Source organism: Carassius gibelio, chromosome A22 (assembly GCF_023724105.1).
Source record: "Carassius gibelio isolate Cgi1373 ecotype wild population from Czech Republic chromosome A22, carGib1.2-hapl.c, whole genome shotgun sequence".
In the NCBI taxonomy this organism is placed as follows: Eukaryota; Metazoa; Chordata; class Actinopteri; order Cypriniformes; family Cyprinidae; genus Carassius; species Carassius gibelio.
In genome coordinates this window covers 8,720,660-8,744,128 of record NC_068392.1, presented here as the reverse complement: position 1 = coordinate 8,744,128, position 23,469 = coordinate 8,720,660, and the positions used below count along the sequence as shown (strand labels likewise).

Below are 23,469 nucleotides of genomic sequence, written 5' to 3'. Positions count from 1 at the left end.
AATAAGTAAAAAGCACGTAAAATAAGAATAAAAAATTAATTTCACTGAACTGCCTGTTTTTGATCCCACGTTAAATATTTGTATTTTTTTGTATTATTTGTTGATTAAAACGCTCTGTACTATAACAACTCATCAAAACAAACTGTGTAAAGTTAATAAAAGTCTGTGAAACCTAATAAAAGTGGTGTTGATCCTCTGATAGGGTGGCATTAGGTCTCTGCAGAGCAAAAGTGGGCGTTTATCACCTTATGGGTGTTTTTAAACTGCTGGATGTTTCTAAATCATGCAATCAAAATGACCCCCCTTACCCAACCCCACCCCTAAACCCAACATCCCTATGACGTCAGCCAATCAGGTTTCTTGGTGTAAAAACACCCTGATCTGGTAACTCCCATTACTTTCCTGCAGAGACCTATACTTGAGCTGAGACTCCTTGATGCTGACGCTGATGTCACTCAGCTAGTTGCAGACACCTCAGACGTCAACACACCGAAAGAGGGTAGATTCACTCATTTAATCTATTTAATATGGCAAGATATAACAAGTACAGTGTTCCAAGATGTTTTTAGTTGTTTTTGGGATGTCTCTGGATGCATATTTCTTCGACTTGTCGTCGATTTGAGCACAACGGCGCCGCGAGCGCAAGCTAACTCTCAAACTGACAGGCGAAGTTCAACCGCTAAACTGTATTTACTGTAAAAAACAAAACGCAATATCTACACCCATATGCGCTTAATTTAATATTGTATACATAAAAATTGTATCGATAGGCTTTAAATGAATTGTTTTGATATGTTTAGGTAGTGAGTTTATTGGAGATGGCGTTTGTGAAGAGCGGATGGCTGCACAGACAAAGTGAGTGTTTATTACTCCATATATATGACCTTAAATCCTTCGTTTTAGTTATTTTGGGCTTTCCAATGCAGATTTTAAGCATTTTATGACGTTCTTTCTAATTCTTATGAAAGTTTAAATAACACTTTTATAATTTAAATCCTTTGAAATATACATCAAGCAACTTGTGCGAAATATTTATCTTGGAGGTTGAATTGAAGGGCTATTTTTGTTTACTTTTGCATGTCGTTTTTATCCTTTACAGCAGACTGTGTCATTTCCTCTGCTTAAGTTATCTTGTCATGAGATTTAAACGGAAGTTGAAATACAGCTGAACTTTGTGTCTCAAAACAATCTGTGAGCTGACAATCTGGCTTTTTCTATTTTTCTTGTTTTAAAGATTGTTTTTTTTGTTTTTGTTTTTTGTAGAGGATGACATTTTTAAACTGTAGAGGTCAGATTACATTTACAAGCGATGTTTTAATTTGTTTATTTTACATTTATATATATATATATATATATATATATATATATATATATATATATATATATATATATATATATTAGAATTTAATCAATTTATAATGCATTTGTGATATGAAGAATATAAATAAATGTTGATTCATTTTATAATGCAATTATTTTATAATATTGTGTTTATTGTTGTGTTTATAAAATAGCAATGAAAACATGGCTGATATTAAACTTTAACTTAATTAATATTAAAATAATAAAAAATTATATATATATATATATATATATATATATATATATATATATATATGTATATGTATATATACATACAATTGTTTAAAAATTTAATAAATTTGTAAATTATTTTAATATTAACTTAGTCAAAGTTTAATATTAGCCATGTTTTAATTGCTATTTTATAATCAAAACAAAAAAAACTATATTATTAAATAATTGCATTTTTATATATATATATATATATGTATAAAATACAACTTGTGCTTAAATTGTTTTAGAATGTAATTAAAACAAAATAATACAATTTTATCATTACAAAAAGTAATTAAAATGTAATTCTAGAATCTAATGTTGTCGTTTATCAGGCACCTTCTTGCGCCGCTGGAAGAGGAACTGGTTTGACCTCTGGTCAGATGGACGTCTGGTCTTCTACGATGACCAGCAGCGGCGGGACATGGAGGACGAAATCCACATGAAGGTGGACTGCATTAACATCCGCAACGCCAGCGCGTGTAGAGGTGGGACTGATGCACACTTTAGTCTTCATCCGCTGTCTTTCCTTCTGCTTTTGAAATGCAGAAGATGCAAAAAAAAACGTCAAAAGCGCCTTTTGATGTAGTACTTGACAAAGAGAGGATGAAAAAGTGAATAGTATGTAACTTGAACGTCTCCATGTTTTGTTGTTGTTCGTGGTTTATTTCCAGATCTCATGCCGCCTGAAGGCAAGAGCAAAGACTCCCTCCTGCAGATCGTCTGCCGGGACGGTCGGGTCATCAGCATCTGCGCAGACAGTTCAGACGATGCTTTGTGAGTCAGATTTGTTACTAATATTCACAATGTGTGCTTCAAGATCTGATTTTTTGATACTAACTCAGTGTATTCTCGCAAAGGGCTTGGACCATGGCTCTCCAGGATGCTAGACTCAACACTGTGAGTTACACAAATGCAGTTTGAGTGGGAAAACACGTTCACATTTAACCTTCCCTGTCGCACAGCTTCTGGAACTGATTTCAGAAGTGTTACAGAGGCATTTGCTGACATGAGTTGGTGTGTTTTGTAGATTGCGCAGCATCCTCAGGTTGGTTTTGCCGAGGACATCGTGGCATCAGCTCCTCCACCCTATTCTGAGTTAAACCCAACTCCACAGGTAATATATTTAAAGGAACATGAATGTATCAGATTACTACAGAAAATAATATTTTCTTACTTGGATATCCAGCTTATGTCGTTGCTTGTGTTTTAAAGCTCTTTTTAGATGTTGACTTTGTCATTTCTGTTTGATCATAAACTTGTTTGACGAAAAAGAATTGACAACGGCTTATGTTTACAAGCAATGCTTGAAAGTGCATTGGCTCCTATAAAAATGTTATCAAAATCCCGACAAAAGACTGCTTGAAATGAACTACTTGATGAAAACAGGATGTTATGTTATGGCTAATTTTATAATTCTGTGCTATTTTATCTAAATTAATTGTAATTTATAATTTTTGTTTTGTAATTTTGTGATATGCTAAATGTATAATACATTTGTTTTATTATAACTTATAAGTATGAAAGTGTATTTTTAATATTTAAATAAAACAATTGTTTAATAAATTTTATGTATAAATATTTATACACACACACACACACACATTTAATTTATAAGTAGCATAGAAAAAATGAACATGCACAATTAAAATGTTCAATATTCTGAATCGTGTTATAATGTAATTACTTTTTTTTTTGTTATTACAAAAAATAACAAAAAAAACTTTTATAATTATTAAGCATAATATATAATGTAACTATATAGTAGGAAAAACCAAATAAATATAAAAGAACAATAATGGTTAATTAAAAATAATAATTTAATAGTACATAATAATTTTATGAAAAATAAAATCAATTATTAAAATAAAATGAAAATACATTTAAACAAATAAAAACAAAATAATTGAAATCGAAAAATAGGGGTAATGAGCATCCATCATTTAAAAATTAAATATTTTGAAATTAAAAATAATTTTAAAAATATTTATGAAATAACATTTACATAAATAATATAATATAATTATAATACAATAATGTAAATAATAAAACAATTAATTTAATTTAATAAAAAATAAGTAACTCAAAGAAAGTATACATAAATTATATTTTATAAAAAAGAATTTAAATGTAATGAGCATCCAGATTTAAAAAAAAAATCAATATATGTATGCCAATTAAAAAATGATACCTGGTTCTGATAAATCATGCACCCCTAATTTCTTTCTAAATTGATCTAGGTTTTCTATCCTGATGGATATGGTGGTTATGTTCCTCATCCTCCTCCTTATGCCACACAGATGGTCTACTCAGCAGATGGGCAGCAGTATGCAGTAGCCCACCCGTATCTTTATCAAGGTAACCGGAAGTTGCTTGACCTTTGACATTTGTGTTTTATGTAGTTCGATTGAGATTTGTTATTTGTCTCTATTAGGGGGATACGCACCTGGCGTCAACCATGTCATAGTGCAGGAGCGCCGGCGTGAGGACTCAGGTGACATTGCTCTGGGGATGCTGGCTGGTGCAGCGACGGGATTGGCCCTCGGCTCCCTGTTTTCCGTATTCTAATGTGTTTTTGTGAACCCAGCCCAACCCCACCTGACCTACAGTGCAGAAAACCCTTCCAGTGTTGTTTTAACTTTCCCTTTACGCCTCGTAAATCGCAGGTCTGATAATGTAGCCGGGCTGGGATAATATTCATTTACCTTTCTGTATTTGTCTTTGTACCAAAGTTTATGTAATTTGGATTAGGCACCAACTTTAAAATTAATTTTAAATAAAATTTAATCTGTAGCATATAAAGATGTAGACTACAATATTGGCAGCTTGTCTTAAAATAATGCTAATCAGTGAGGTTTAAAGATCAGCTGCTGTTTAGAAACACAAGGTGTCTGATTTTGAGTATAAAAATGGGTCGTATTTATACTAATGATGATTCAGGCCTTGATGAAATGAATGTTAGTTTCATTGGTAGCTGCAAAGCCAAAAAAGTGTTGAATTAAATATGTTTGTGACGGTCTCGTTTAAAAGGAATAGTTCACTCAAAAATGAAAATTCGGTCATAATCTTAGTTTTAAAAAAAATAATCTGTAAAAAAAAAAAGAAAAATCCTGTAACAAGATGTTCAGGATACTATTTTCCATACTATAAAGATGGATTTACACCCAGGACATTACTTATTTAGTATAATAATAAAAAGAAATTACATATAATTTGACAAGAAAGCATGTAATAATGCAGACTGCAATTGCAATTTTATTCAGGAATTATAGAGAGTTCATCCTTAAATGAACATCTCTTTTTCCGTTCTTTGCCTTTTGTTTAAAATGAATAGTTCACTTGAAAAATGTAAGGTTTAGTAAATTATGACAGAATTTACATTTTTGTGCGAAAAATTCATTTAAATCTAGTTTGACAGAAAAACTCGTAAAATACTGATGAAACATGATCAATACTCTGATGGGGATTTTGATGTTATTCAGGAAAGAGTAAAGAGAGCGTTCTTAAATCTATTTTCCCCCTTTATCAAGTTTTTCTTTTCTTTGCCTTTGTATTTTGTGGCAGCCTTTATTTAACTCCTTTTATTGTGTTTATTTATACTCCGTGTTATCAAGTGTGTGTTCTTCCCTTTTTTATGGAGTGACACTTTCTTTGAGCTTTATTTTCTTTGAAAAATGTGATTGATTTTGTCTCGATTCCTGTTTGTGTGTGTTTTTCTCTTGACAAAATCTTTTAAATGAAGTAGCACAATTATTATTCACAATGTTTGTGATGGGATGCGATTAGGGAAACTTCAGGGAAAAGTTGGATCGATGTGATCGGTTGGATTTACAGAGTTATACTTTACTGTACTTTGACTTTGGTGAGTTTACATAACATGTATAATCATGAGTGTATAAGAGGTAATTGTTTAATGTATAGAACATGTATCAGTGGATTTCAGGCCATGGTTTCGTTTAACTCCGCTCCCTTGTTTGAGTTAAATGGAGCAGTGATTCACAAAACATTTGTCATCTAATGCATTATATAACTAAAGCACTTTTCTTTATTGCTTTGCTGTTTGAACCTCAAGAAAATAATTGACTTGTTTATACGTACCCACATAATTGTTTTTTTTCTTCTAAACTATTAAAAATAAGATGTCTTGTGATTCGAGTCAGTTCACTCATTTAGTTTCAGTTTTCAGTCATTTATAAGAAACACTGCAAATGACACAAATGAAACGTAGTGTTTTATACACCAGTGGACACAGTTTTGTAAGTGTAAACTGAAAAACGTTGCATTAGCGTTATTTGTCCGTTTGCGTTTTCTATCTAGAACCTTATGTGTACAATACATGAAGCAACAAAAAGGAGAATCACGCAATTTAGAGGTAGTTTATATATTTAATTTACAGGAGAGAAACAGAGTAGAACAAAATAAACACTTTAGAGATGACAAAGAAAGCTCTTTATACCCAAAACAAGTATTCACATATTTCATATATTTCACAGCTCACTGGTTGTCTTTGATTTCGAGAGTTAAGGTTAATGCTAGTGATTTTAAGTCTTATTTGGCACTAAGTAACCAGCCATTAAGGCACAAGTGACCAACATAAATACAAGTACAAGTAAAAATATCATGACCCATTTGCAATAAACCTTTTAAAAATAAGAGGATTTTTTGTTATAATATTTTTCAAATGGCTGTTAGTGCTGATTGGTTGTGTTCAGGATAATATTGAGGCTCACAAAAATGTGACACCCTGAAAAAAATCTCAGGATTAAAGACTGACCAAAAATATGTAGACGGAGCTTTGTAAACTTGGTGACAAAATATAAATAAATGCCACATGAATCCGGCAAAAATTCATCCCTCTTGACCAAAGTCCTCAGTGAACTTCTGAAGCTTCACCAGATCCTCCTCGTTCACGGTGGGCTTGGTTTTCTCGAGTGACTTCAACATGTCCTCCTGAGACACAGACAAGAAGGTCAAAACAAGCTCTGGGACTTCAGCTTTTGTTTCCCGCACTAGCTGCAAACTTACCAAGCTGACTATCGGCTCCAGGAGTTTATCGCTCGCTACATCCACCCAGGTCATCTGGATCGCACTTGTGTCGTTTGGAGAGCAGGGCGTTAACAGGTCATCAACCACAACATCCTGGTTGTTCCATGCATTTCCCCTGACCTGATAAAACAGACATGAGAGTACTATTAAACGCTTCTCTAGGTGTACAAACCTATGGAAGCTTGTTTCCACCATGCAATAAAAAAAGAAATGTAATTCCGTACCTTTTTGAAGTGGGTCGCGGACTGAACTTTGCGAATGGGCTGCATGAGGGCGTCACGAACGACGATGCTGATGTCGGCACCTGAGTAGCCGTCGGTCTTCTTCCCGAGAGTTATGAAGTCAGCTTCATCGAGGCTATTGGGAGTGGAGCCGAGATGCAGCTTGAACATGGAGCAGCGAGCGTGCTGCTCAGGAAGAGGGATGTAGATGCGCTTTTCAAACCTATAACCATGAGACAATAATAAACCAATGCATTTAAAGACATTTAAAGCCATGAGAATTTTTCTGGATTTGCATGACGCACCTTCTCCTGATGGCAGAATCCAGTGTCCAGGGGATGTTTGTCGCTCCAAGGACCAGAATTCCTTCATTATCGCTTCCTACGCCTGCGAGAATGAGAAAATTACGTTCAGAATCAATAACATTATAAATATTTAAAACGGTGAAGAAAACTAATGGTAAATAGAATATTAAATACAAATAAAGGACTTCAATATAATATTATTTTATAACATTATTAAATTATTATAATATTACATAAATCTATGTAGAAAGTAGTGTCAAAAGTAATATAAATATTATCTGGAAAATATTATTAATTTATGATAACTGAATAGCATATAGATTGGGAAAATTAAGGTTATAATCAATATATTTTAATTCATGAACATAAAAATGCTATGAACAATTTTTTTTTTTTACAAAAATAAATAAATAAATAATAATAATAATAATAATAATAATAATAACAACAACAATAATAATAATTATATATATATATATGTGTGTGTTAGGGCTGTCAAAATGAATATTAAATGTACATTTGAATTTTCTTCTTAAATATTATCAAAATTCACCAAATATTTTAAATATAATTACTTTTTGACCACCCCAGTCAAAATAAGTCAAAATAAATTATTAAAATATTATCTGGAAAATATTATTATTCATTTTTCATTCACAGTAATTGTAAAACATGAATTACAATAAATGATGGTCTTAAAAAAAAGCAATGAAAAAACGTAAGTAAAAAAAATTAAGTATATTATAATATATATGTGTGAGGGAATTTGATTTATTGACATTATACAGGCTTCAGCAACACAATAGAGGATAAGTGGTTTGGAGAAAGGATAGACGGATGGATCATATTATTATATTATATATCAAATAAATTAATAATTTATAAACAATATAAACAAAATATCAAAACATTTCTGAACAATTAAAACGAATTGGGAAATTGAACTTATGTAAGAATCTTTTTTTTTCAAAACTATTAAAACCCTGCCAAATGAGACCCAGACAAAACAAGAAATTTGCTGTTGCGATAAAGCTATCGCCAGCTTTGCGTTTACCTTGCATCTGAACCAGAAACTCTGTCTTGATCCTGCGGGCCGCTTCGCTCTCGTTCTCGCTTCTCGAGCCGCACATGGAGTCGATCTCGTCAATGAAGATGATTGAAGGCTTGTGCTCTCGAGCCAGACTGAACAGATTCTTCACTAACCTAAAAGACAATAACAGAATTAGTTCCAACAAAACATGCTGAGAACAATGAAACATCTGAAACTTCTAAATGTATTTCCCGCTTTACATTTGAAGAGCACTTACTTCTCGCTCTCTCCCAGCCACTTGGACACCAGGTCTGAAGAAGAGATGGAGAAGAACGTGGAGTTGTTGGCCTCGGTAGCCACTGCTTTAGCCAGGTAGGACTTTCCTGTTCCTGGAGGACCAAAGAGCAGAATCCCTCTCCACGGAGTGCGTTTCCCTGTCGATAATAATGAGCTTCAGCACACTTCAGAAAAACATTTTCAGGCATTTGAATTCATGAAACTCATCATACCGGTGAAAAGATGAGGGAATTTTATTGGCAGGATGACTGCTTCCTTAAGGGCCTCTTTGGCTCCTTCCAAACCAGCAACATCGTCCCACTTTATATTGGGTTTTTCCATAACAATAGCACCTGGAAAGCATGCAAATCCATGTTTTTTTCTTTTTTAGATACTATTGCGACTTCAAAAAAAGTGTGTTTTTAACCCAAAATGTTGTACCTTGAAGTTGATTTTGGAATTTCTTTTTCTCCGCATCGCCATCATCACTATCAGTCCTGTACAAGATGAAATGTAACATTTTATTTACTCTGTGTAACAGGAAGTGGATTAGCCGATCGAGTAGGAAGTAGATCCTCTCACCCTTTTTCATCAGACTGGGGAACTTTGACAGGTTTGGAGGGCGGCGCGCTCTCTTTCTTCTTCAGGTACTGCTTGAGCTGCTCCGCTCGGTCCAGATAGTCGACACACTTCAGTCTGATGCTCTGCTTGGCCTTTTCCCCCTGAGCTTCATCTGCACCATTAAGTATCAGAATAATAATCAACACATGCCATCATTAGGTCATGGATGTTTTGCTCAAATAATTGCGTTTTTAAATAAGCACTGAATAAATGTAAGACATGAAAGACAGTAGTATACAAATATAAATAAAAATGTAAACCTATTAAATAATCTACCTAATAAAAATAATTTAAATATTATTTTACACTTAAAATATCTGCAGCATAAAAATATCTAAACATTAAATTGTGCTTTTATTTGTTTATGGATTATTTTCCCCATAAAATAAATTACAATCATCTGCACCACAAAACATTAAAAAGTGCCACTATTAGTTTATATATATATATATATATATATATAGGCAGGATTTTTTTTTAAACATATTCAAATATTCAATACATAAAAACATAATAACAATCCATCTGTTTATCCATGTTAAAAAAATTTAATAAAGCACAATCCTTTATATTAAATATATACATATATCAAAATAATACAATGAATTAATTAATCCAATTATATATATATATATATATATATATATATATATATATATATATATATATATATATATATATATATAAAATATGTGTATATTAAAACAAGATATGTTTTATGAGATTCTATTAATAATATTTTATATTGATGTACTAATAATTTATAATTATAGATAATAAACATAAAAATAAAATATAAATATATTTAAAAGTGCTGTAAAATGTAAGTGAGGTTTATAAACAGTGGCTTTTGGCTTCTTACACTTCACCACATGAAGGAAATACTGGATTGCATGCTGATAGAGGCGCAGGGCTTCCTCGTAGTTTTTGGCCTTGTCCTCTTCAGAGGCTCTGCTTGCCAAATCAATGGCTTTCTATTGAGCACAGGTAAAGAAGAGACATTTAAAAAGGGAAAATAAATTTTCCCATTTTTTTTTTCTTGCTAAGTCTAATTTAATATTGTACAATATTTCACATTTTGGGAATAACATAAATAAAAATAATTGGTAATAAAATGATTCTGCACACAAAAATGAAACAATCAAATGCAATACTGTCTGTCCATATATAGATCACTTGATCAGGTTAAAATGTTTCAAACCTGAAATCCAAATTAAATCTGTGTAGGACTGTCTGTTTTGTAGAAGATTATGTTATAGTGTGGTGTAATGTACGGATAACTGGTTAGACCAGTTTAAGGACAGGCTGATGAATACATACAGGGGTTAAAAAAAACTTTACAATGTACCAAATAAGTTAAGAAGTACTTTCTTACATTTATGTATGTATCAAAAAATTTAACAAGCCTCGTAAATATTACGAACATTTGAATGTTTACCGGTTATACGATTCATATATTAAAAACCACAACAATATAAGTACATTTTAAACTGTATGTTGTCAAAGCACACGTTTAAATAGAGCAGAAAAAGTACAACGAATCATAAATAATACGCATATTACATTTAATACATAAAAAGGTAATTTTTATGGCAGTTATACCCCTCGTAAAGTCTCTTACCTGTAAGTTGACATTCGTCATTGTTGACCAGTGTTTTGAAGGTGAACTTATAATGTGTTACTGCTGGAACAATTCAAATGTATACATTTTTTTTAAATGAATGCGTAGCAGAATCTCGATGTGTATCTCCTGCACTTCCGCGTTTAGTGTTTACAGTGACGTCACGAGTGACGAGCGATGAGCCACACCTTTACCACGCGTAGGACACGCCCACTGCAATTTTAACTGAAACATTTCGAGTTTACTGAAACAAATAATGTAAAATATGGTGACAGTAATGTATGAAATAAAATAAAAGTGGAATATTTTTAAGTGATATAAATGAAATACAGAATACAATAAAATATGAATTCACGTTTTAAGTAATCAAATAAATATATTTTAAAATATTTTACTCCCTCATAAAAAGCTGTATTTTCGACTACATTTATTATTTGGAAAAATAAACCGTTTAACACACTTCATACACAGACAAAATGCTAGATAAAATGTTATAAATTAAATATAAAGTCCAAAATCCATGTCAGTGGGAAGCAAATATGGCAAGAAAAAAACACATAAAAAAGCTAAGAGGTACTGTTTATAAATAAATAAAATTTAGTAAAATGAAATTTTGTTCAAGCAATAAAATTCAAATCAAATGAAAAAAAAATCATGTAATGATTTTCATAATCATTCATTAAATGAAAGACATTTAAAAAGCAGCATTTTTGTGAACATTTATTGTTTTATATACACAGTTTAACACTCTTCATTCACAAACAAAATGCTAATATTGAAACTTTTCTAAAGAAAATAAAGTGTACATTACATTTAAGACGAAAATAAATATGGCAAGAAAAACTACTAGAGCCAAGAGAAGTGTTTTATCGAATTAGTATTGAGTTTTTTTTTTTTTTTTTTGGTTGTGAAGTTTTCCTTTCTTTGTTGTTGTAGTCGTATGGCACAAACACTGATTCATCATCTCTTCTGATGAAAACATGCTATAAAATTAAAATATATTTGCAGGCTACAAGACACTACTAAAATAATATAAATAAAATAAAAATAATTTATTCATTTTATAAACTCATTTTTAAGCATTTAATTTGTTTAAACAAAATGCATAATCTGCTTCTTACAAAACATAAAAATTTAATAAATGCTTATGCTAATGACATTACATCATGTTACAACATTATGCAATTCTGCTTTTCAGTGCATTTGTGTTGTTGCAAGCAAGCACCATTATAACATCGGCTGTATGAGACAGGAAAGCTGTTACAGGATTTCTCCTCTCTCAGGAGGATGTAGTGCATTTGTTTTTCAACAACTTAAAAACTAAGACAGCAGAGAGCTAAGAGCGAACCCAGCAGATATCAACTCTCTCCGTTCAGCGCGGCCAGACGCAGGACTCGCAGGATGCGCTCGTTCTTCGTCAGATCCTCCGGCAGTTCATTGTTCTGCAAAAGTGTCAGATGAAACCATATTATCATGTGCTTTTATGATTTGATTCGATTAGATAGAGCATTTATCATATTTTGAGCTATTTGTCTGCAATACATTCAGTATACGGAAACGCTCACACTGACCAGTAGATGGCAGAGCTAGATATGAACAATAAAACACTGAGAGGGACATCAAGCAACTATTTTTTGTTCAACATGTAAACTACAAATTTTAGACAAAACATTTAAATTGTATATACCTATAATAAAAGGATCTTTCCTATGGTAATTTGCATGGACAAATTCCACAAATATTGTGTGTGTAATATATATTTATACACGCACACATAAAATAATTTAAATAAAAATTTAATAAATAAATATTTTTGCAAGTTGTCCATGTAAATTAATATTAGTGCAATATATATATATATATATATATATATATATATATATATATATATATATATATATATATATATATATATATATACACACACACACACACACATACAATTTATATTAATGTATATTGAATAATATTTAAACAATTTAATACTACTAATACTAGTAATGCTACTAATAATGCAAAAATAAAACAATGAATTAAATATAAAACATAATAATAAATTATAATAATTTATATATCATTATTTCATATGGAGAAAATATTGTGGATAATAAAATAAATTACACAAATAAGAAAAAAATAAATAATAATAATAATAATAATAAAAAAAAATATATATATATATATATATATATAAATAAATAAATGAAATAATAATTTAATAATTGTGTATATTATTATATTATAGTGTATATTATTATATATTATTAAAAAATACAATTAAATAAAAGATCTATATTTGAGTGGTGTGGATTGGTATGTTATAATCCATGTCTCAAATTTACCTTGTTGGATAGAGCTGGATCAGCATTCGCCTTCAGCAAAAGCTCAACTGTTTTTGGATCCCCACCCATGACAGCGGCATGAAGAGCTGTGGAACCGTTCTAGATTGCATGGCAAAACACACACCATCACAATCAAACCACTTGCTGGACTGTTTGGACATCAGACGATGCTGTCGTACCTTGAGAAGGCCGAGTGAAGGGGAGAATTTCAGGAGCTCCTCGATGACGTTACAGTGGCCTTTATGTGCCGCCTTGAACAGAGCCGTGGAGCCGTCCTTCAGCCAAAAACATGAGAGACTCACGCACCCAGATCACACAATAAATGAGGCACTGGCAAACACTTCATGCATTTCTAATAAGCTTCTGTTCTACCTGGCTGAAAAGTTTGATTCAAACCAGGGTAGAATATGAACAGATATGGGCAACAGAACAGAAAAAGAAAAAAGGAATACAATTAAATTAAATGTAAAATAACTAAAAGAAAAATAATAATAAAATGAAATAAAGTAAAATAAAATATCTGGGTAGAAAAATTAACCTATTAAATTTAAATATAAACAACTTAAATTTCTTAAGCGTACTTTTCTATCTGCATCACGGTCTGCTCCTCGTAGCAGCAGAACTTTCACCACCTCACTATGTCCCATCTGGGCCGCCATCCAGAGCGGAGCTGTGCCATCCTTACCCCACCCAAAAACAGAAAACACAATCAACATGAAGAACAAATATACATGCTAGCAAACCAAAACCAAACCACAAGGCATAAGCCACGACTATAGAGCAGACCTCTCGGGGTTGGTTGACTTTAGCCCCGGATGACAAAAGCTGCCGGATTACGGTCACATGACCCTCTTGGGATGCCAAAAATAAGGCTGTTGCACCGTCCTGAAAAAGAGGAGATGATCAAAGAACAGATGAAAATGCTATTTAGAGAATAAAAGAATGTGAGCTTTCATACATAAAATACAATTATATCAAATTTTTCAATTTGATTAAATTAAAATAAATAATTCTAATACAATTGATAAATATAATAAAAACCTAATTAAATAAAATACAAATCAGACAAAATAAAATACAAACCAAATAAATAAATATTACTTTACACTGAAATAATATTACATTATATAAAAAATAAAATAAAAGAATAAATGTAAAAAAAAAAACGAATTAAAAAAAAATAAATACACTTAAAAATCACATGAGATTAAATTAACATTACATTAAAAAAATATATTAATAAATATAATTAATAGAAGAAAATCGAATTAAAAATAAAATGAATGGAAAAATGATACATTTAAATAAATATTAGATTAGATTAAAAGATTATAAACAAAATTAAACATTACGTTAAAAATAACAGTGAAAATAATAAAACATTAATAAACACACAAATAAATATTAGATTAGATTACAGTAACATAATATTAAATCAAAATTAAATTCAAAATAAATAAATGTAACATTAGACTAAAATAACATTAAATAAAAAATAAATTCAATGACATTATTGGCAAATTCTTCAAATAATATCTCCATCAGATTCTTTGAAAATGTTTGGTGTCTCCCAAGGATATGTTTTATTTTAAACTGTGTCTCAGAGTCTAAACACTGAATCAGCAGAAACCTTAGAGGATCTGGCACAAGCATGCATCAGGCTTTCAGAGAGAGAGAGAGAGAGAGCAGCGGCCTGGCCTCAGGTGTTGACTAACATTGAGCTGGTCGTGGACACTGGCGCCGTTCTTCAGGAGGGTCTCCACCACTTTGGAGTGACCATACTGACAGGCCGCGGAGAGCGCCGTGCCCCCGTCCTGGAGAACACAGACCAGTCAGCTCTCAATCATCACAGTTATTCACAGCATTCTTCAATAAAACATGCCGCACCTTTGTCCGAAACTCTGTGGATGCTCCGAATTCAAACAGGAGCTTGACTATTTCATTATGGCCCTGCTGCGAAGCGAAGAAGAGCGCGGTGGAACCAGTCTGGAGGAAGAGTGACATCATCATCAGCACACTTATGAACACAAACACACTTGAGCTCTCACACAGCCATATGAGGAGTAATATTAGCACCTACTACTGCACTATTAACAACCTGTCACTCTAGCTATATATTTAGCTCAGACAGAAATAGCTTTCACTGCTGCTTATTGCCTGGCTGATTTCAGCAGAAATGCTAGTGAGATAAAATAATATACAAAACAAACAGACAGATAGATATAGATATAACATCAGATTAAAATAATGCATTAAATTAAAAATAATAATAAATCAAATAATACAGTAAAATAAATAATAGAACAAAATAAACTAACAAATAAATAAATGTCGAATGAATTTACATTTGATTAAAATAACGTTACCTTAAATGAAAATAAATAAATAAATATATATATATAATTAAATTATACAATAATAAATAAAATAAAATCATTTAATTAGATTAAAGACATTTTACATTAAATAAAAACAAATAAATGAAAAATTTATTCAAAATAAATGCATAAATGTAGTATGAATGCTTAAATAAAAATAACCAAATTAAATATAATAAATAATATATTTTATAATCATTTCAAAATAATACATAAATGTATAAATACAACATTTAAATAAATATATTTTATTATAAATATCATACAAATCTAATTGAAGAAAATTTAATTAAAGAAAAGATTATAAAATGAAGGAATCAATAAATAAAAAAGTTAATAAAATAAATAAATATATTAGATTAAAATAACATACATTAAATAAAAAAAAAATATATATATATAAAGAACCATCTAATTAGATTATACAATAAAATAAAATAAAATAATTTAATTAGATTAGATTAAAAACATTTTATATTAAATAAAAACAAATAAATGAAAAATGTATTTAAAATAAATGCATAAATATAATATGAATGCTTGAATAAAAATATCCAAATTAAGTATAATAAATAATATATTTTATAATCATTTACAATAATACATATATATAAATGTATAAATACGAAATTTAATAAATATATTTTATTATAAATTTCATAAAAATCTAATTGAATTAAACAAAAAAATTATAATAAATAATAAAGTTAATAAAATAAAGAAATATATTAGATTAAAATGACATTACATAAAAATAAAATGCAATAATAATAACAAAATCTAATTAAATACAATCAAAACAAATGTAATAAATTCAACTGCAATTAAAAAACGATCTCATCAAACTAGCAATATAAGCATGATCCAGACACAAGAGCATGTGTACCTCTCTTTGCAGATTAATATCTGCACCTTGCATGATGAGCTCCCGGACACTGTCATAATGACCGCTGTATGAAGCCACCATCAATGCTGTAGTGCCATACTGAGGAAACACACAGAATGCATTGTTACATGCCATACAATCACTCAAACAGTGAAGCATGCAGGAAAGAAGCAGCTCATACTCCATCTTTACAGTCGACATCCACTCGGCCGCTGTTCAACAACAGCTGAAGCAAGGCCAAGTTTCCTTTCCTCGCTGCCCAAAACACAGCGTTGGCAAGCGGTGTCTCCTTCTGTCAGACACATAAACAAAACACACGAGCACAGACCATCATCATTTCTATCACACTATTACCTCGCGGACATTAATTAACATGCTGTTCATATTACCATATTTCCACAAGACTGCTGAATCGATATCAGCGTAAATCTTATTCATCAACAGGGTCACAATTAATAAATTATCATTGGGGTTCATTATAAATTAATTCTACAACACCCATTTTAAATGTAAAAAAAAATAAAAACTACATTAAAAATAAAATATACCAATGTATTAAAATATATTAACATAAATGTAAATTTTATTAATAATTTTTTTATCTATAAAAATGCCTAAAATTATGTTTTGTATTAAAGATTTTGACAATTATTACAACTATTAACTATTAACAACTATTGACTATTAAACAATGACAGTTGTACATACATATATATATTTTTTCTTAATTCCTTATGAATTACCTTTCCTATATATATATATATATATATATATATATATATTTTGACTGTAGTATAAAAGTGCAATATATATAAAATAACATTAATTTAAAAATACATTTTAATAATAATTTACATTAAAGTGTAAGATGTGTAATATCAAAGACTATAGAATACCTTAATAATAAAAATTTTAAAGGGACTTTGGTAATGTTAAACAAAATAACAGTAAAAAAATAAAAAAATAAATTATATATATATATATATATATATATATATATAGACAAATCATAAGGCAATTCACCATAGAAAAACAGTCTACAGACAAGAAAATAGGCTATTATATTGATATAATAAAATAAAATAGGCCCATATAAAACAGCATTCATTTCAAATTAAATATAAAACAGTCAAAAAGAAACATACACACACACAAATGTAATATGATTATTACAGGATATTTTAGCGTAAACTCCGGTTACCATGGTGATTTTTGGAAGGGTGGGGTGGGCAGTCACTCGTCATCAGGCCAAACAGACGCCCGTGACTGAGAGAAAAACTCTCATAAACCGTTAGTCGGTAAAACGCTTATTCGTGTTCGTCTTAAGGCATATTTAAACTGTACAATTAACGTTTTACCAAATCCAGTGATCATCTTTACCTTGAAAGACATGCTAAGAATCTCATTCGTGCTTCATCTCGCTGGTAACGTTACGCGCTGTGCTCTTTATAACGTCCGTCCGTCCGCGGCGCGCATTCATCCCGCTGAAGAGCTGACTGGACGGATATACGGCGCTATTTACCGCAGTGTTTCACGGAACCGCGCCAGCAACAACACGAGCGAGCAGCTTCTGCATCAGCTGCAAATTCCCTTGAATCCTCCTCCTCTCTCTCTCTCTCTCTCTCTCTCTGTCTCACACACACACACACACACACACACACACACACACACACACACACACACACACACACACACACACGGTAGGTGTGTTCGATTCGTGAACGAACGGTTCTTATGAATCGAGTCTATCCAATGAATCAGTTAAACAGTTCACAAAACCGATCTGACTGATTAATTAACGAAAATTTAACAAGAAAATAGGCCTATATAACATTTTAAAATGCTCATTATCAGATTAGTTACTTTTTTAAAAAGGATTACAGAATCACATATTAATTATAAATTGGCAGTAAATTATTCATAATTTATTGATTCTTTCTAATTCTTCCGTTTTCTCTTTTAAAGTTGTGTATTATGTATGTAAAGGGTATGTATACCCTTTAGTTTTTAATAGATTCATAATATAAAAGATACATGTGCAAATGTGCTAATTTTTCTAAATTTGGGGGAAGCACCACTCAAACAATTAGACATATGTAACAAAAATTAATAAGTTTATAAACAGTGGTGATGTATTAGCTGTGAAACACACACAATAATAGAATAGAATAAAAAAATAGACTATAGTGTAAAAATATATATATTCAAAAATAGGCTGTAGTAAAGAAAATGTTTTAATATTTATAATTTTTTATTTCATATGACCGAGTGATTTTGTAAGGAAAACCAAGAGGTCATTCACTATAGTTTACAAATATAGGCTATAGTATAAAATACAATAAAATATAAATATAAACATAAACTGGAGGCTAAAGTGTGAAATGCATAATATAAAAACAATCTATATAAAACTAAAGTCTGTAGTACAAAAAAAAGCTAAAGTAATTTTATAAGGCAAATTGCAATGCTGTTTACCTGTACCAGACTGTGCATAATGAAAATCCTCAAAATATGAGCTGCAGACACAATCATGGGATGAAGTGTAATAACCGGGGTAAATTATGACAGCATTATGACAGCGCCGAAGAACACACTGTTGACTGAGAAAGACAGATGACTCAGCAGTCACCCCCCTCGTAATAAAGGCCCTCGCTGCTGTTGGACTATACTTTGTGGATATAATGTCAGTAGTAGTACATTCATTATATTCCAAACAAGAATCAAGTCAGACAAAACACGTCAGGCATTCAAAACACTGCTGACTCAGTCCTCATTTAAATATTCAATAACAAACCAAAAGATGTCATATGAACCATCACATTTGATTTCTTAAGACAACATTTCGGAAAGCTTCGTGTGCAGGTGCATCAGTGTTTTTGACGAAGTTATTGGTTAAGGGTAAATGTTTTAAGTCTTGTTAATAAGTGGTTTCCTCTTGCAGGATGACATAGTACGTATAGCAAGTCCTAACAGTATGGACACACCTTCAGCATGATGGTATATAACGCAGAAGACATGCTTCAGTTTCATCCGCACGGCGCTCCAAACGCTCAGACACACACTTCCTGCAGTCTGTGCAGCATCATGTCGGGTAAGTCTGGAAGGAACCACACACTTGTTTTGGACCTGGTGTAAATAAATAGCGTTAACAAGTTAATTTGTTTTAATATTTATTAGAAATATTTTGTTAAAATATTTGCTTCAGTTAAATCGCTGAAACGAAAATAACCTAAATTCATTAGTTTGTTTGTAAAACCAAATCAGTGATGAAATGAAAAACTAAAACAAAACTTTCAGGTCCTCAAAACATTTATTTAAACTGAATTGCTCAACCAAAACACTATATTTATTTATTTAGTGCTCAGTATTTGTATTTATTCATTTGTTTACTTATTTATTTTTGTTAAAGTGAATCAGTCTCAGAATAAGAACTAAAAAAAAAAAAGCATAGCAAATAAAACATTATATAAACATAGCAAATAACCATTTTTTTGTTTTGCACTTTCTTTAAATATTATAAGCAAATTCATTTATTTATATCATAGGTCTTCAACCCTGCTCATGGGGAACCAACTGTGCTGCAAAGTTTCCAGCCGGCTTCAGCACACCTAACAGTGTTGCAGACCTGTAATTTAAATATTTAGTAAACTAAATTGTGCTCGCTTTCTTTATTTACTGTGTTTTGTATAGGGACATATCAAGCACACTGGGTGGTGATGTTGGGCAGAGCGGCGGTGTTTGCTCTCCTGATGTGGGGACCTCTGCAGGTGGCAGCAGAATCAGAAGAGGAAGCTGCTTCAGAGTGGGGCATGTGGAAAAATCTCCATCAAATATCCTACAATGATGAGGTCGATTTCAATCTGGGTGTGTCTTAAAGGGACAGTACACCCCAAAATGAAAAATTGTTCATTATTTAAGTGGAACGCAACAGGAAACATTACGAAGACACATAAAAAAAACCTCAAATTATCTTTTATAAGCTTCTTTTAAAAGTAAACGTTTTATTTACCACAAAAAAAAAAAAAAAAACTTTTTATGCTCTGATCAGATATAACGTGTTTTTTTGTTTGTTTGTTTTTGGTGAAAGGTGCCTTTTCTAAATTGTTTTCTTTCGGTAGTGAGCGTTTTGTGCGCTGTTTATGCACCCCGGGAACCTCACGTTTTAGCTACCTGCTGCGTCTTTTTTTTTTTTGCAGGAGTGCTCTGAGCGCAAAAAAGAGTCCGACATTATTCACCTTTATTACATTGTGTAAGAGACATTGTGGAGACAGAAAATTACAGTTGCATGAATGTCCGGAGACTGCAATGATGGAGGAGAAACTCTTGGTGGCTGTCGCGGGTTACCTAGAGCTGTATTTTTTTTACGTTTCTGCTAATATGACAGTTTACTTAACAGCAAACCAAAGATTTTATTATCTATTCTTGATTAGACTAACAGGACAGCTGATACTGTGGTGTCCTAGTAACATAAAAAAAAAGCAATGCACTGCTATTTTCTAAATTAAAAAAAGTCAAAACACATTCTGTCTGATCAGGGCCTTACAGTACATTAGGTAAAAAAGAGAGTAAAATAACCAGAATTAAAATTTTGGGGTGAACTGTTCCTTTAAAAATTCATATAAATGAAAGGTTTGAACCACTGTTGTGCTCTTGAGACAATTTTGTAGTTTTAATCAGTTTGTGGTTGTTAAGATGATATTGTTAAACTGTCGGTATGTTATGCCTTGTATTGTTGTTAGTATTTCTCATAAAGATTGACTTTATATCTGCAGACTGACGAACTTCAGAGACAAATCATCTGGGAGACCAACATGCGAATGATTGAGAAAAACAACGACGATTTCCGCTCCGGATTGTCGACATTTAGCATGGCAATGAACAAATATGGTGATCTTGTAAGGAAAGTTATAAAAAAATTACTGTTGAAATCTTAAACAATGAGAAACTTTTGTATTAGCTTTGTTAATGGTTAATTGGTCCCACAAAAAAAAAAAAACTGAAACCATTTCTGGTCTAAAATTATGTTTTTTCTAATGTCTGTCATCTTCAGACCAAGATGGAGTATAAACGCTTGCTGGGCGCCAAAATTTCTGGCCCGATAAACAGGGGAGGAAAGACTGTCTCCGCACAAACGCTCCGTGTCAATGCTAACAGTCTGGGATTGACCAATGTGGACTATCGAGCACGAGGATATGTGACTGAAGTCAAAGATCAGGTGGGTTTCTCTATTGTTTTTAAATTGATATGCTTATTCTTATTCCCAAGTGTCATACATGTTCTGCTGAAATGATTATACTGCATGTTAGATTCTAAAATGACTGATTCGTCATGTCTTCTCAGGGATACTGTGGGTCTTGCTGGGCCTTTAGCACTACAGGAGCCATCGAAGGACAAGTGTTCAAGAAGACAGGACGGTTGGTGTCCCTCAGCGAGCAGCAGCTGGTGGACTGTTCCAGGTCTTACGGCACATATGGCTGCAGTGGTGCCTGGATGGCCAATGCCTATGATTATGTGATCCATAAAGGGTTGGAGAGCTCTGACACTTACCCCTACACATCAGTGGTGAGTGGTCTTGGTTTTTTGACTTTTTCTTCTTCTCGTGACTCGGCCAATCTGCATGTGCTTTTTTCGGTTCTGTGTTTTTTCAGGATTCTCAGCCCTGTTACTACGACAGAAGTTTAGTTGCCGCCAGAATCAGTGATTACAGGTTCATCCCGGCTGGAGATGAACAGGCTCTGGCTGATGCTGTGGCAACCATCGGTCCTATCACTGTCGCCATAGATGCAGATCACATAAGTTTCCTCTTCTACAGTTCAGGTAAGATTTCACTACTATTGATTATATATATATATAAGTAAATATTTTCATATTATGAATAATATTACATTATGATTGATATATGTGTGTGTATACACACAAACATATATCGGCAATATATTTTAGGAATCTACAAGGAATCTAGATGCAACCCTAACAACCTCAACCATGCTGTGCTTGTGGTTGGTTTTGGCTCAGAGAATGGCAAAGATTACTGGATAATCAAAAACAGGTAAGAGAACCCCCATCATTTTGGTTTATGAGTACATTAACACCCCACAGATACTGAATACAACACAATGAACTACAACACCGCTGTTTTAATGCTGTGCACTTTTCATTACCCTTAAAAAAATGATTGCATCGTTGGGGTACCATTACGGGATCAGATGGTGAAGCTGATCCCCCCACAAAAAAAAGAAAGAAAGAATGGTAGTTGCAATCTAGGTGTCTGATCTTGTCTTTTCCTTTCTTTTCTCAGTTGGGGAACAGGATGGGGTGAAGGAGGCTACATGCGAATGATCCGCAATGGTAAAAACACTTGCGGGATCGCCAGCTATGGTCTTTATCCCATTGTGTGAGAAGAACCAGACATTTCCAAATAAAGACTTATGAAGTCTGAACTTTGTGTCAGAATCAGTTCATTTAGTGAGTCGGTTTGTAAAATAGGGGACTAGAACAACAATTACACTATGGAGCTGTACTTCAGTCCTGCAATAGAAAATCAGAATTAGAAGTTTTTGCAGTCTATTTTAACTTATCCCACTGTGCAAACTTGCATGCGGTTTTACACTGCATACAAAGGTATTTTTGAGCTTACAAGACTTTTGTTCTCACAATAGGCTACTAATGGAGACAAGATCATGTGCATAAATGTTGTGTCTAGTTGAGTGTGTCGATTAACCTGTGCTGTCAGCTACAGGTTCGGTGCTATTGTTGGGCAGTGTTTTGGAAACCACATTTAATAAATGCATTTCATACAAGATAAATGTGCAAAAAATCGTCCTGGCCCCACTAGGCCTTTCAATGGGGGCAAGTGGGTGTTGGTTGTCAACAGTTCAGAAGATGTGAAATAAAGTGCGTGCATCCGCAATAAAATGTCCCTCACAGGGCTTCAGTAGGTGTCACTTACATTTCCACCATGGAATAAACAAAAATAATAAAAAAAAAGTTAATTGTGACTTTTTATTTCACAGTTCCGTTTGTTTTCGTTTTTTTAAATGCTGAGTTACAATTTTCAGTTTACATCTCGCAATTTGTTGTCTGCCACAAAAAAAAAAGTAAACAGGCTTCCATAGACAGACATTTTTTTAACTCCTATTTCTTATTAAAGTCTTATTTAATATTGACA

At 32.1% G+C, this 23,469-nt stretch overlaps 4 protein-coding genes across 5 annotated transcripts; 2 read left to right on the top strand and 2 right to left on the bottom strand.

Moving 5' to 3' along the window:
* Nucleotides 1-392: 392 nt before the first annotated feature.
* On the top strand, nucleotides 393-5,725 carry plekhb2 (pleckstrin homology domain containing, family B (evectins) member 2). The gene is made up of 8 exons (XM_052539583.1): nucleotides 393-499; nucleotides 801-855; nucleotides 1,911-2,063; nucleotides 2,250-2,352; nucleotides 2,436-2,475; nucleotides 2,606-2,692; nucleotides 3,816-3,933; nucleotides 4,010-5,725. The coding sequence occupies exons 2-8, from the start codon at nucleotides 819-821 to the stop codon at nucleotides 4,141-4,143; spliced, it is 672 nt and encodes a 223-aa protein (XP_052395543.1). The 5' UTR covers nucleotides 393-499; nucleotides 801-818; the 3' UTR covers nucleotides 4,144-5,725.
* A 215-nt stretch (nucleotides 5,726-5,940) lies between these two features.
* Nucleotides 5,941-10,843, bottom strand: LOC127943257 (vacuolar protein sorting-associated protein 4B). The gene is made up of 11 exons (XM_052539582.1): nucleotides 10,696-10,843; nucleotides 9,937-10,048; nucleotides 9,036-9,186; nucleotides 8,895-8,950; nucleotides 8,687-8,806; nucleotides 8,455-8,611; nucleotides 8,202-8,350; nucleotides 7,148-7,229; nucleotides 6,846-7,065; nucleotides 6,601-6,741; nucleotides 5,941-6,525 (listed from the first exon to the last, which is right to left on the bottom strand). The coding sequence occupies exons 1-11, from the start codon at nucleotides 10,714-10,716 to the stop codon at nucleotides 6,424-6,426; spliced, it is 1,311 nt and encodes a 436-aa protein (XP_052395542.1). The 5' UTR covers nucleotides 10,717-10,843; the 3' UTR covers nucleotides 5,941-6,423.
* A 558-nt stretch (nucleotides 10,844-11,401) lies between these two features.
* On the bottom strand, nucleotides 11,402-17,948 carry ankrd29 (ankyrin repeat domain 29). Of its 2 annotated transcripts, none has more exons than XM_052538111.1 (10): nucleotides 17,682-17,948; nucleotides 16,483-16,593; nucleotides 16,302-16,400; nucleotides 14,925-15,023; nucleotides 14,753-14,851; nucleotides 13,824-13,922; nucleotides 13,619-13,717; nucleotides 13,217-13,312; nucleotides 13,038-13,136; nucleotides 11,402-12,137 (listed from the first exon to the last, which is right to left on the bottom strand). In XM_052538111.1, the coding sequence occupies exons 1-10, from the start codon at nucleotides 17,691-17,693 to the stop codon at nucleotides 12,054-12,056; spliced, it is 897 nt and encodes a 298-aa protein (XP_052394071.1). In that variant the 5' UTR covers nucleotides 17,694-17,948; the 3' UTR covers nucleotides 11,402-12,053. The 2 variants fall into 2 exon arrangements, with proteins under 2 accessions (XP_052394071.1, XP_052394072.1); XM_052538112.1 differs by lacking the exon at nucleotides 17,682-17,948 and adding an exon at nucleotides 17,503-17,622.
* Nucleotides 17,949-17,971: 23 nt separating this feature from the next.
* Nucleotides 17,972-22,741, top strand: LOC127942414 (procathepsin L-like). Its single transcript, XM_052538109.1, has 8 exons — nucleotides 17,972-19,392; nucleotides 19,992-20,149; nucleotides 21,074-21,196; nucleotides 21,352-21,516; nucleotides 21,642-21,863; nucleotides 21,950-22,118; nucleotides 22,245-22,350; nucleotides 22,600-22,741. Exons 1-8 carry the CDS (start codon nucleotides 19,293-19,295, stop codon nucleotides 22,697-22,699), a joined length of 1,143 nt encoding a protein of 380 aa, XP_052394069.1. The 5' UTR covers nucleotides 17,972-19,292; the 3' UTR covers nucleotides 22,700-22,741.
* The last annotated feature ends 728 nt before the right edge of the window (nucleotides 22,742-23,469 follow it).

Excerpts from the sequence above, each read along its gene's own strand:
- plekhb2 (XM_052539583.1), top strand. The coding sequence starts at position 819 with ATGGCGTTTGTGAAGAGCGGATGGCTGCACAGACAAA. Across the intron at positions 856-1,910 it reads CGGATGGCTGCACAGACAAA|GCACCTTCTTGCGCCGCTGG; the intron begins GTGAGTGTTTAT and ends GTCGTTTATCAG. Across the intron at positions 2,064-2,249 it reads CAACGCCAGCGCGTGTAGAG|ATCTCATGCCGCCTGAAGGC; the intron begins GTGGGACTGATG and ends GTTTATTTCCAG.
- LOC127943257 (XM_052539582.1), bottom strand. The coding sequence starts at position 10,716 with ATGACGAATGTCAACTTACAG. Across the intron at positions 10,049-10,695 it reads TGACGAATGTCAACTTACAG|AAAGCCATTGATTTGGCAAG; the intron begins GTAAGAGACTTT and ends TGTGCTCAATAG. Across the intron at positions 9,187-9,936 it reads TTTCCTTCATGTGGTGAAGT|ATGAAGCTCAGGGGGAAAAG; the intron begins GTAAGAAGCCAA and ends TTAATGGTGCAG.
- ankrd29 (XM_052538111.1), bottom strand. Across the intron at positions 13,313-13,618 it reads ACCGTGATGCAGATAGAAAA|GACGGCTCCACGGCTCTGTT; the intron begins GTACGCTTAAGA and ends TTTTGGCTGAAG. Across the intron at positions 12,138-13,037 it reads ATCCAGCTCTATCCAACAAG|AACAATGAACTGCCGGAGGA; the intron begins GTAAATTTGAGA and ends ACACTTTTGCAG.
- LOC127942414 (XM_052538109.1), top strand. The coding sequence starts at position 19,293 with ATGATGGTATATAACGCAGAAGACATGCTTCAGTTTCATCCGCACGGC. Across the intron at positions 20,150-21,073 it reads AAATATCCTACAATGATGAG|ACTGACGAACTTCAGAGACA; the intron begins GTCGATTTCAAT and ends TTATATCTGCAG. Across the intron at positions 22,119-22,244 it reads TTTCCTCTTCTACAGTTCAG|GAATCTACAAGGAATCTAGA; the intron begins GTAAGATTTCAC and ends AATATATTTTAG.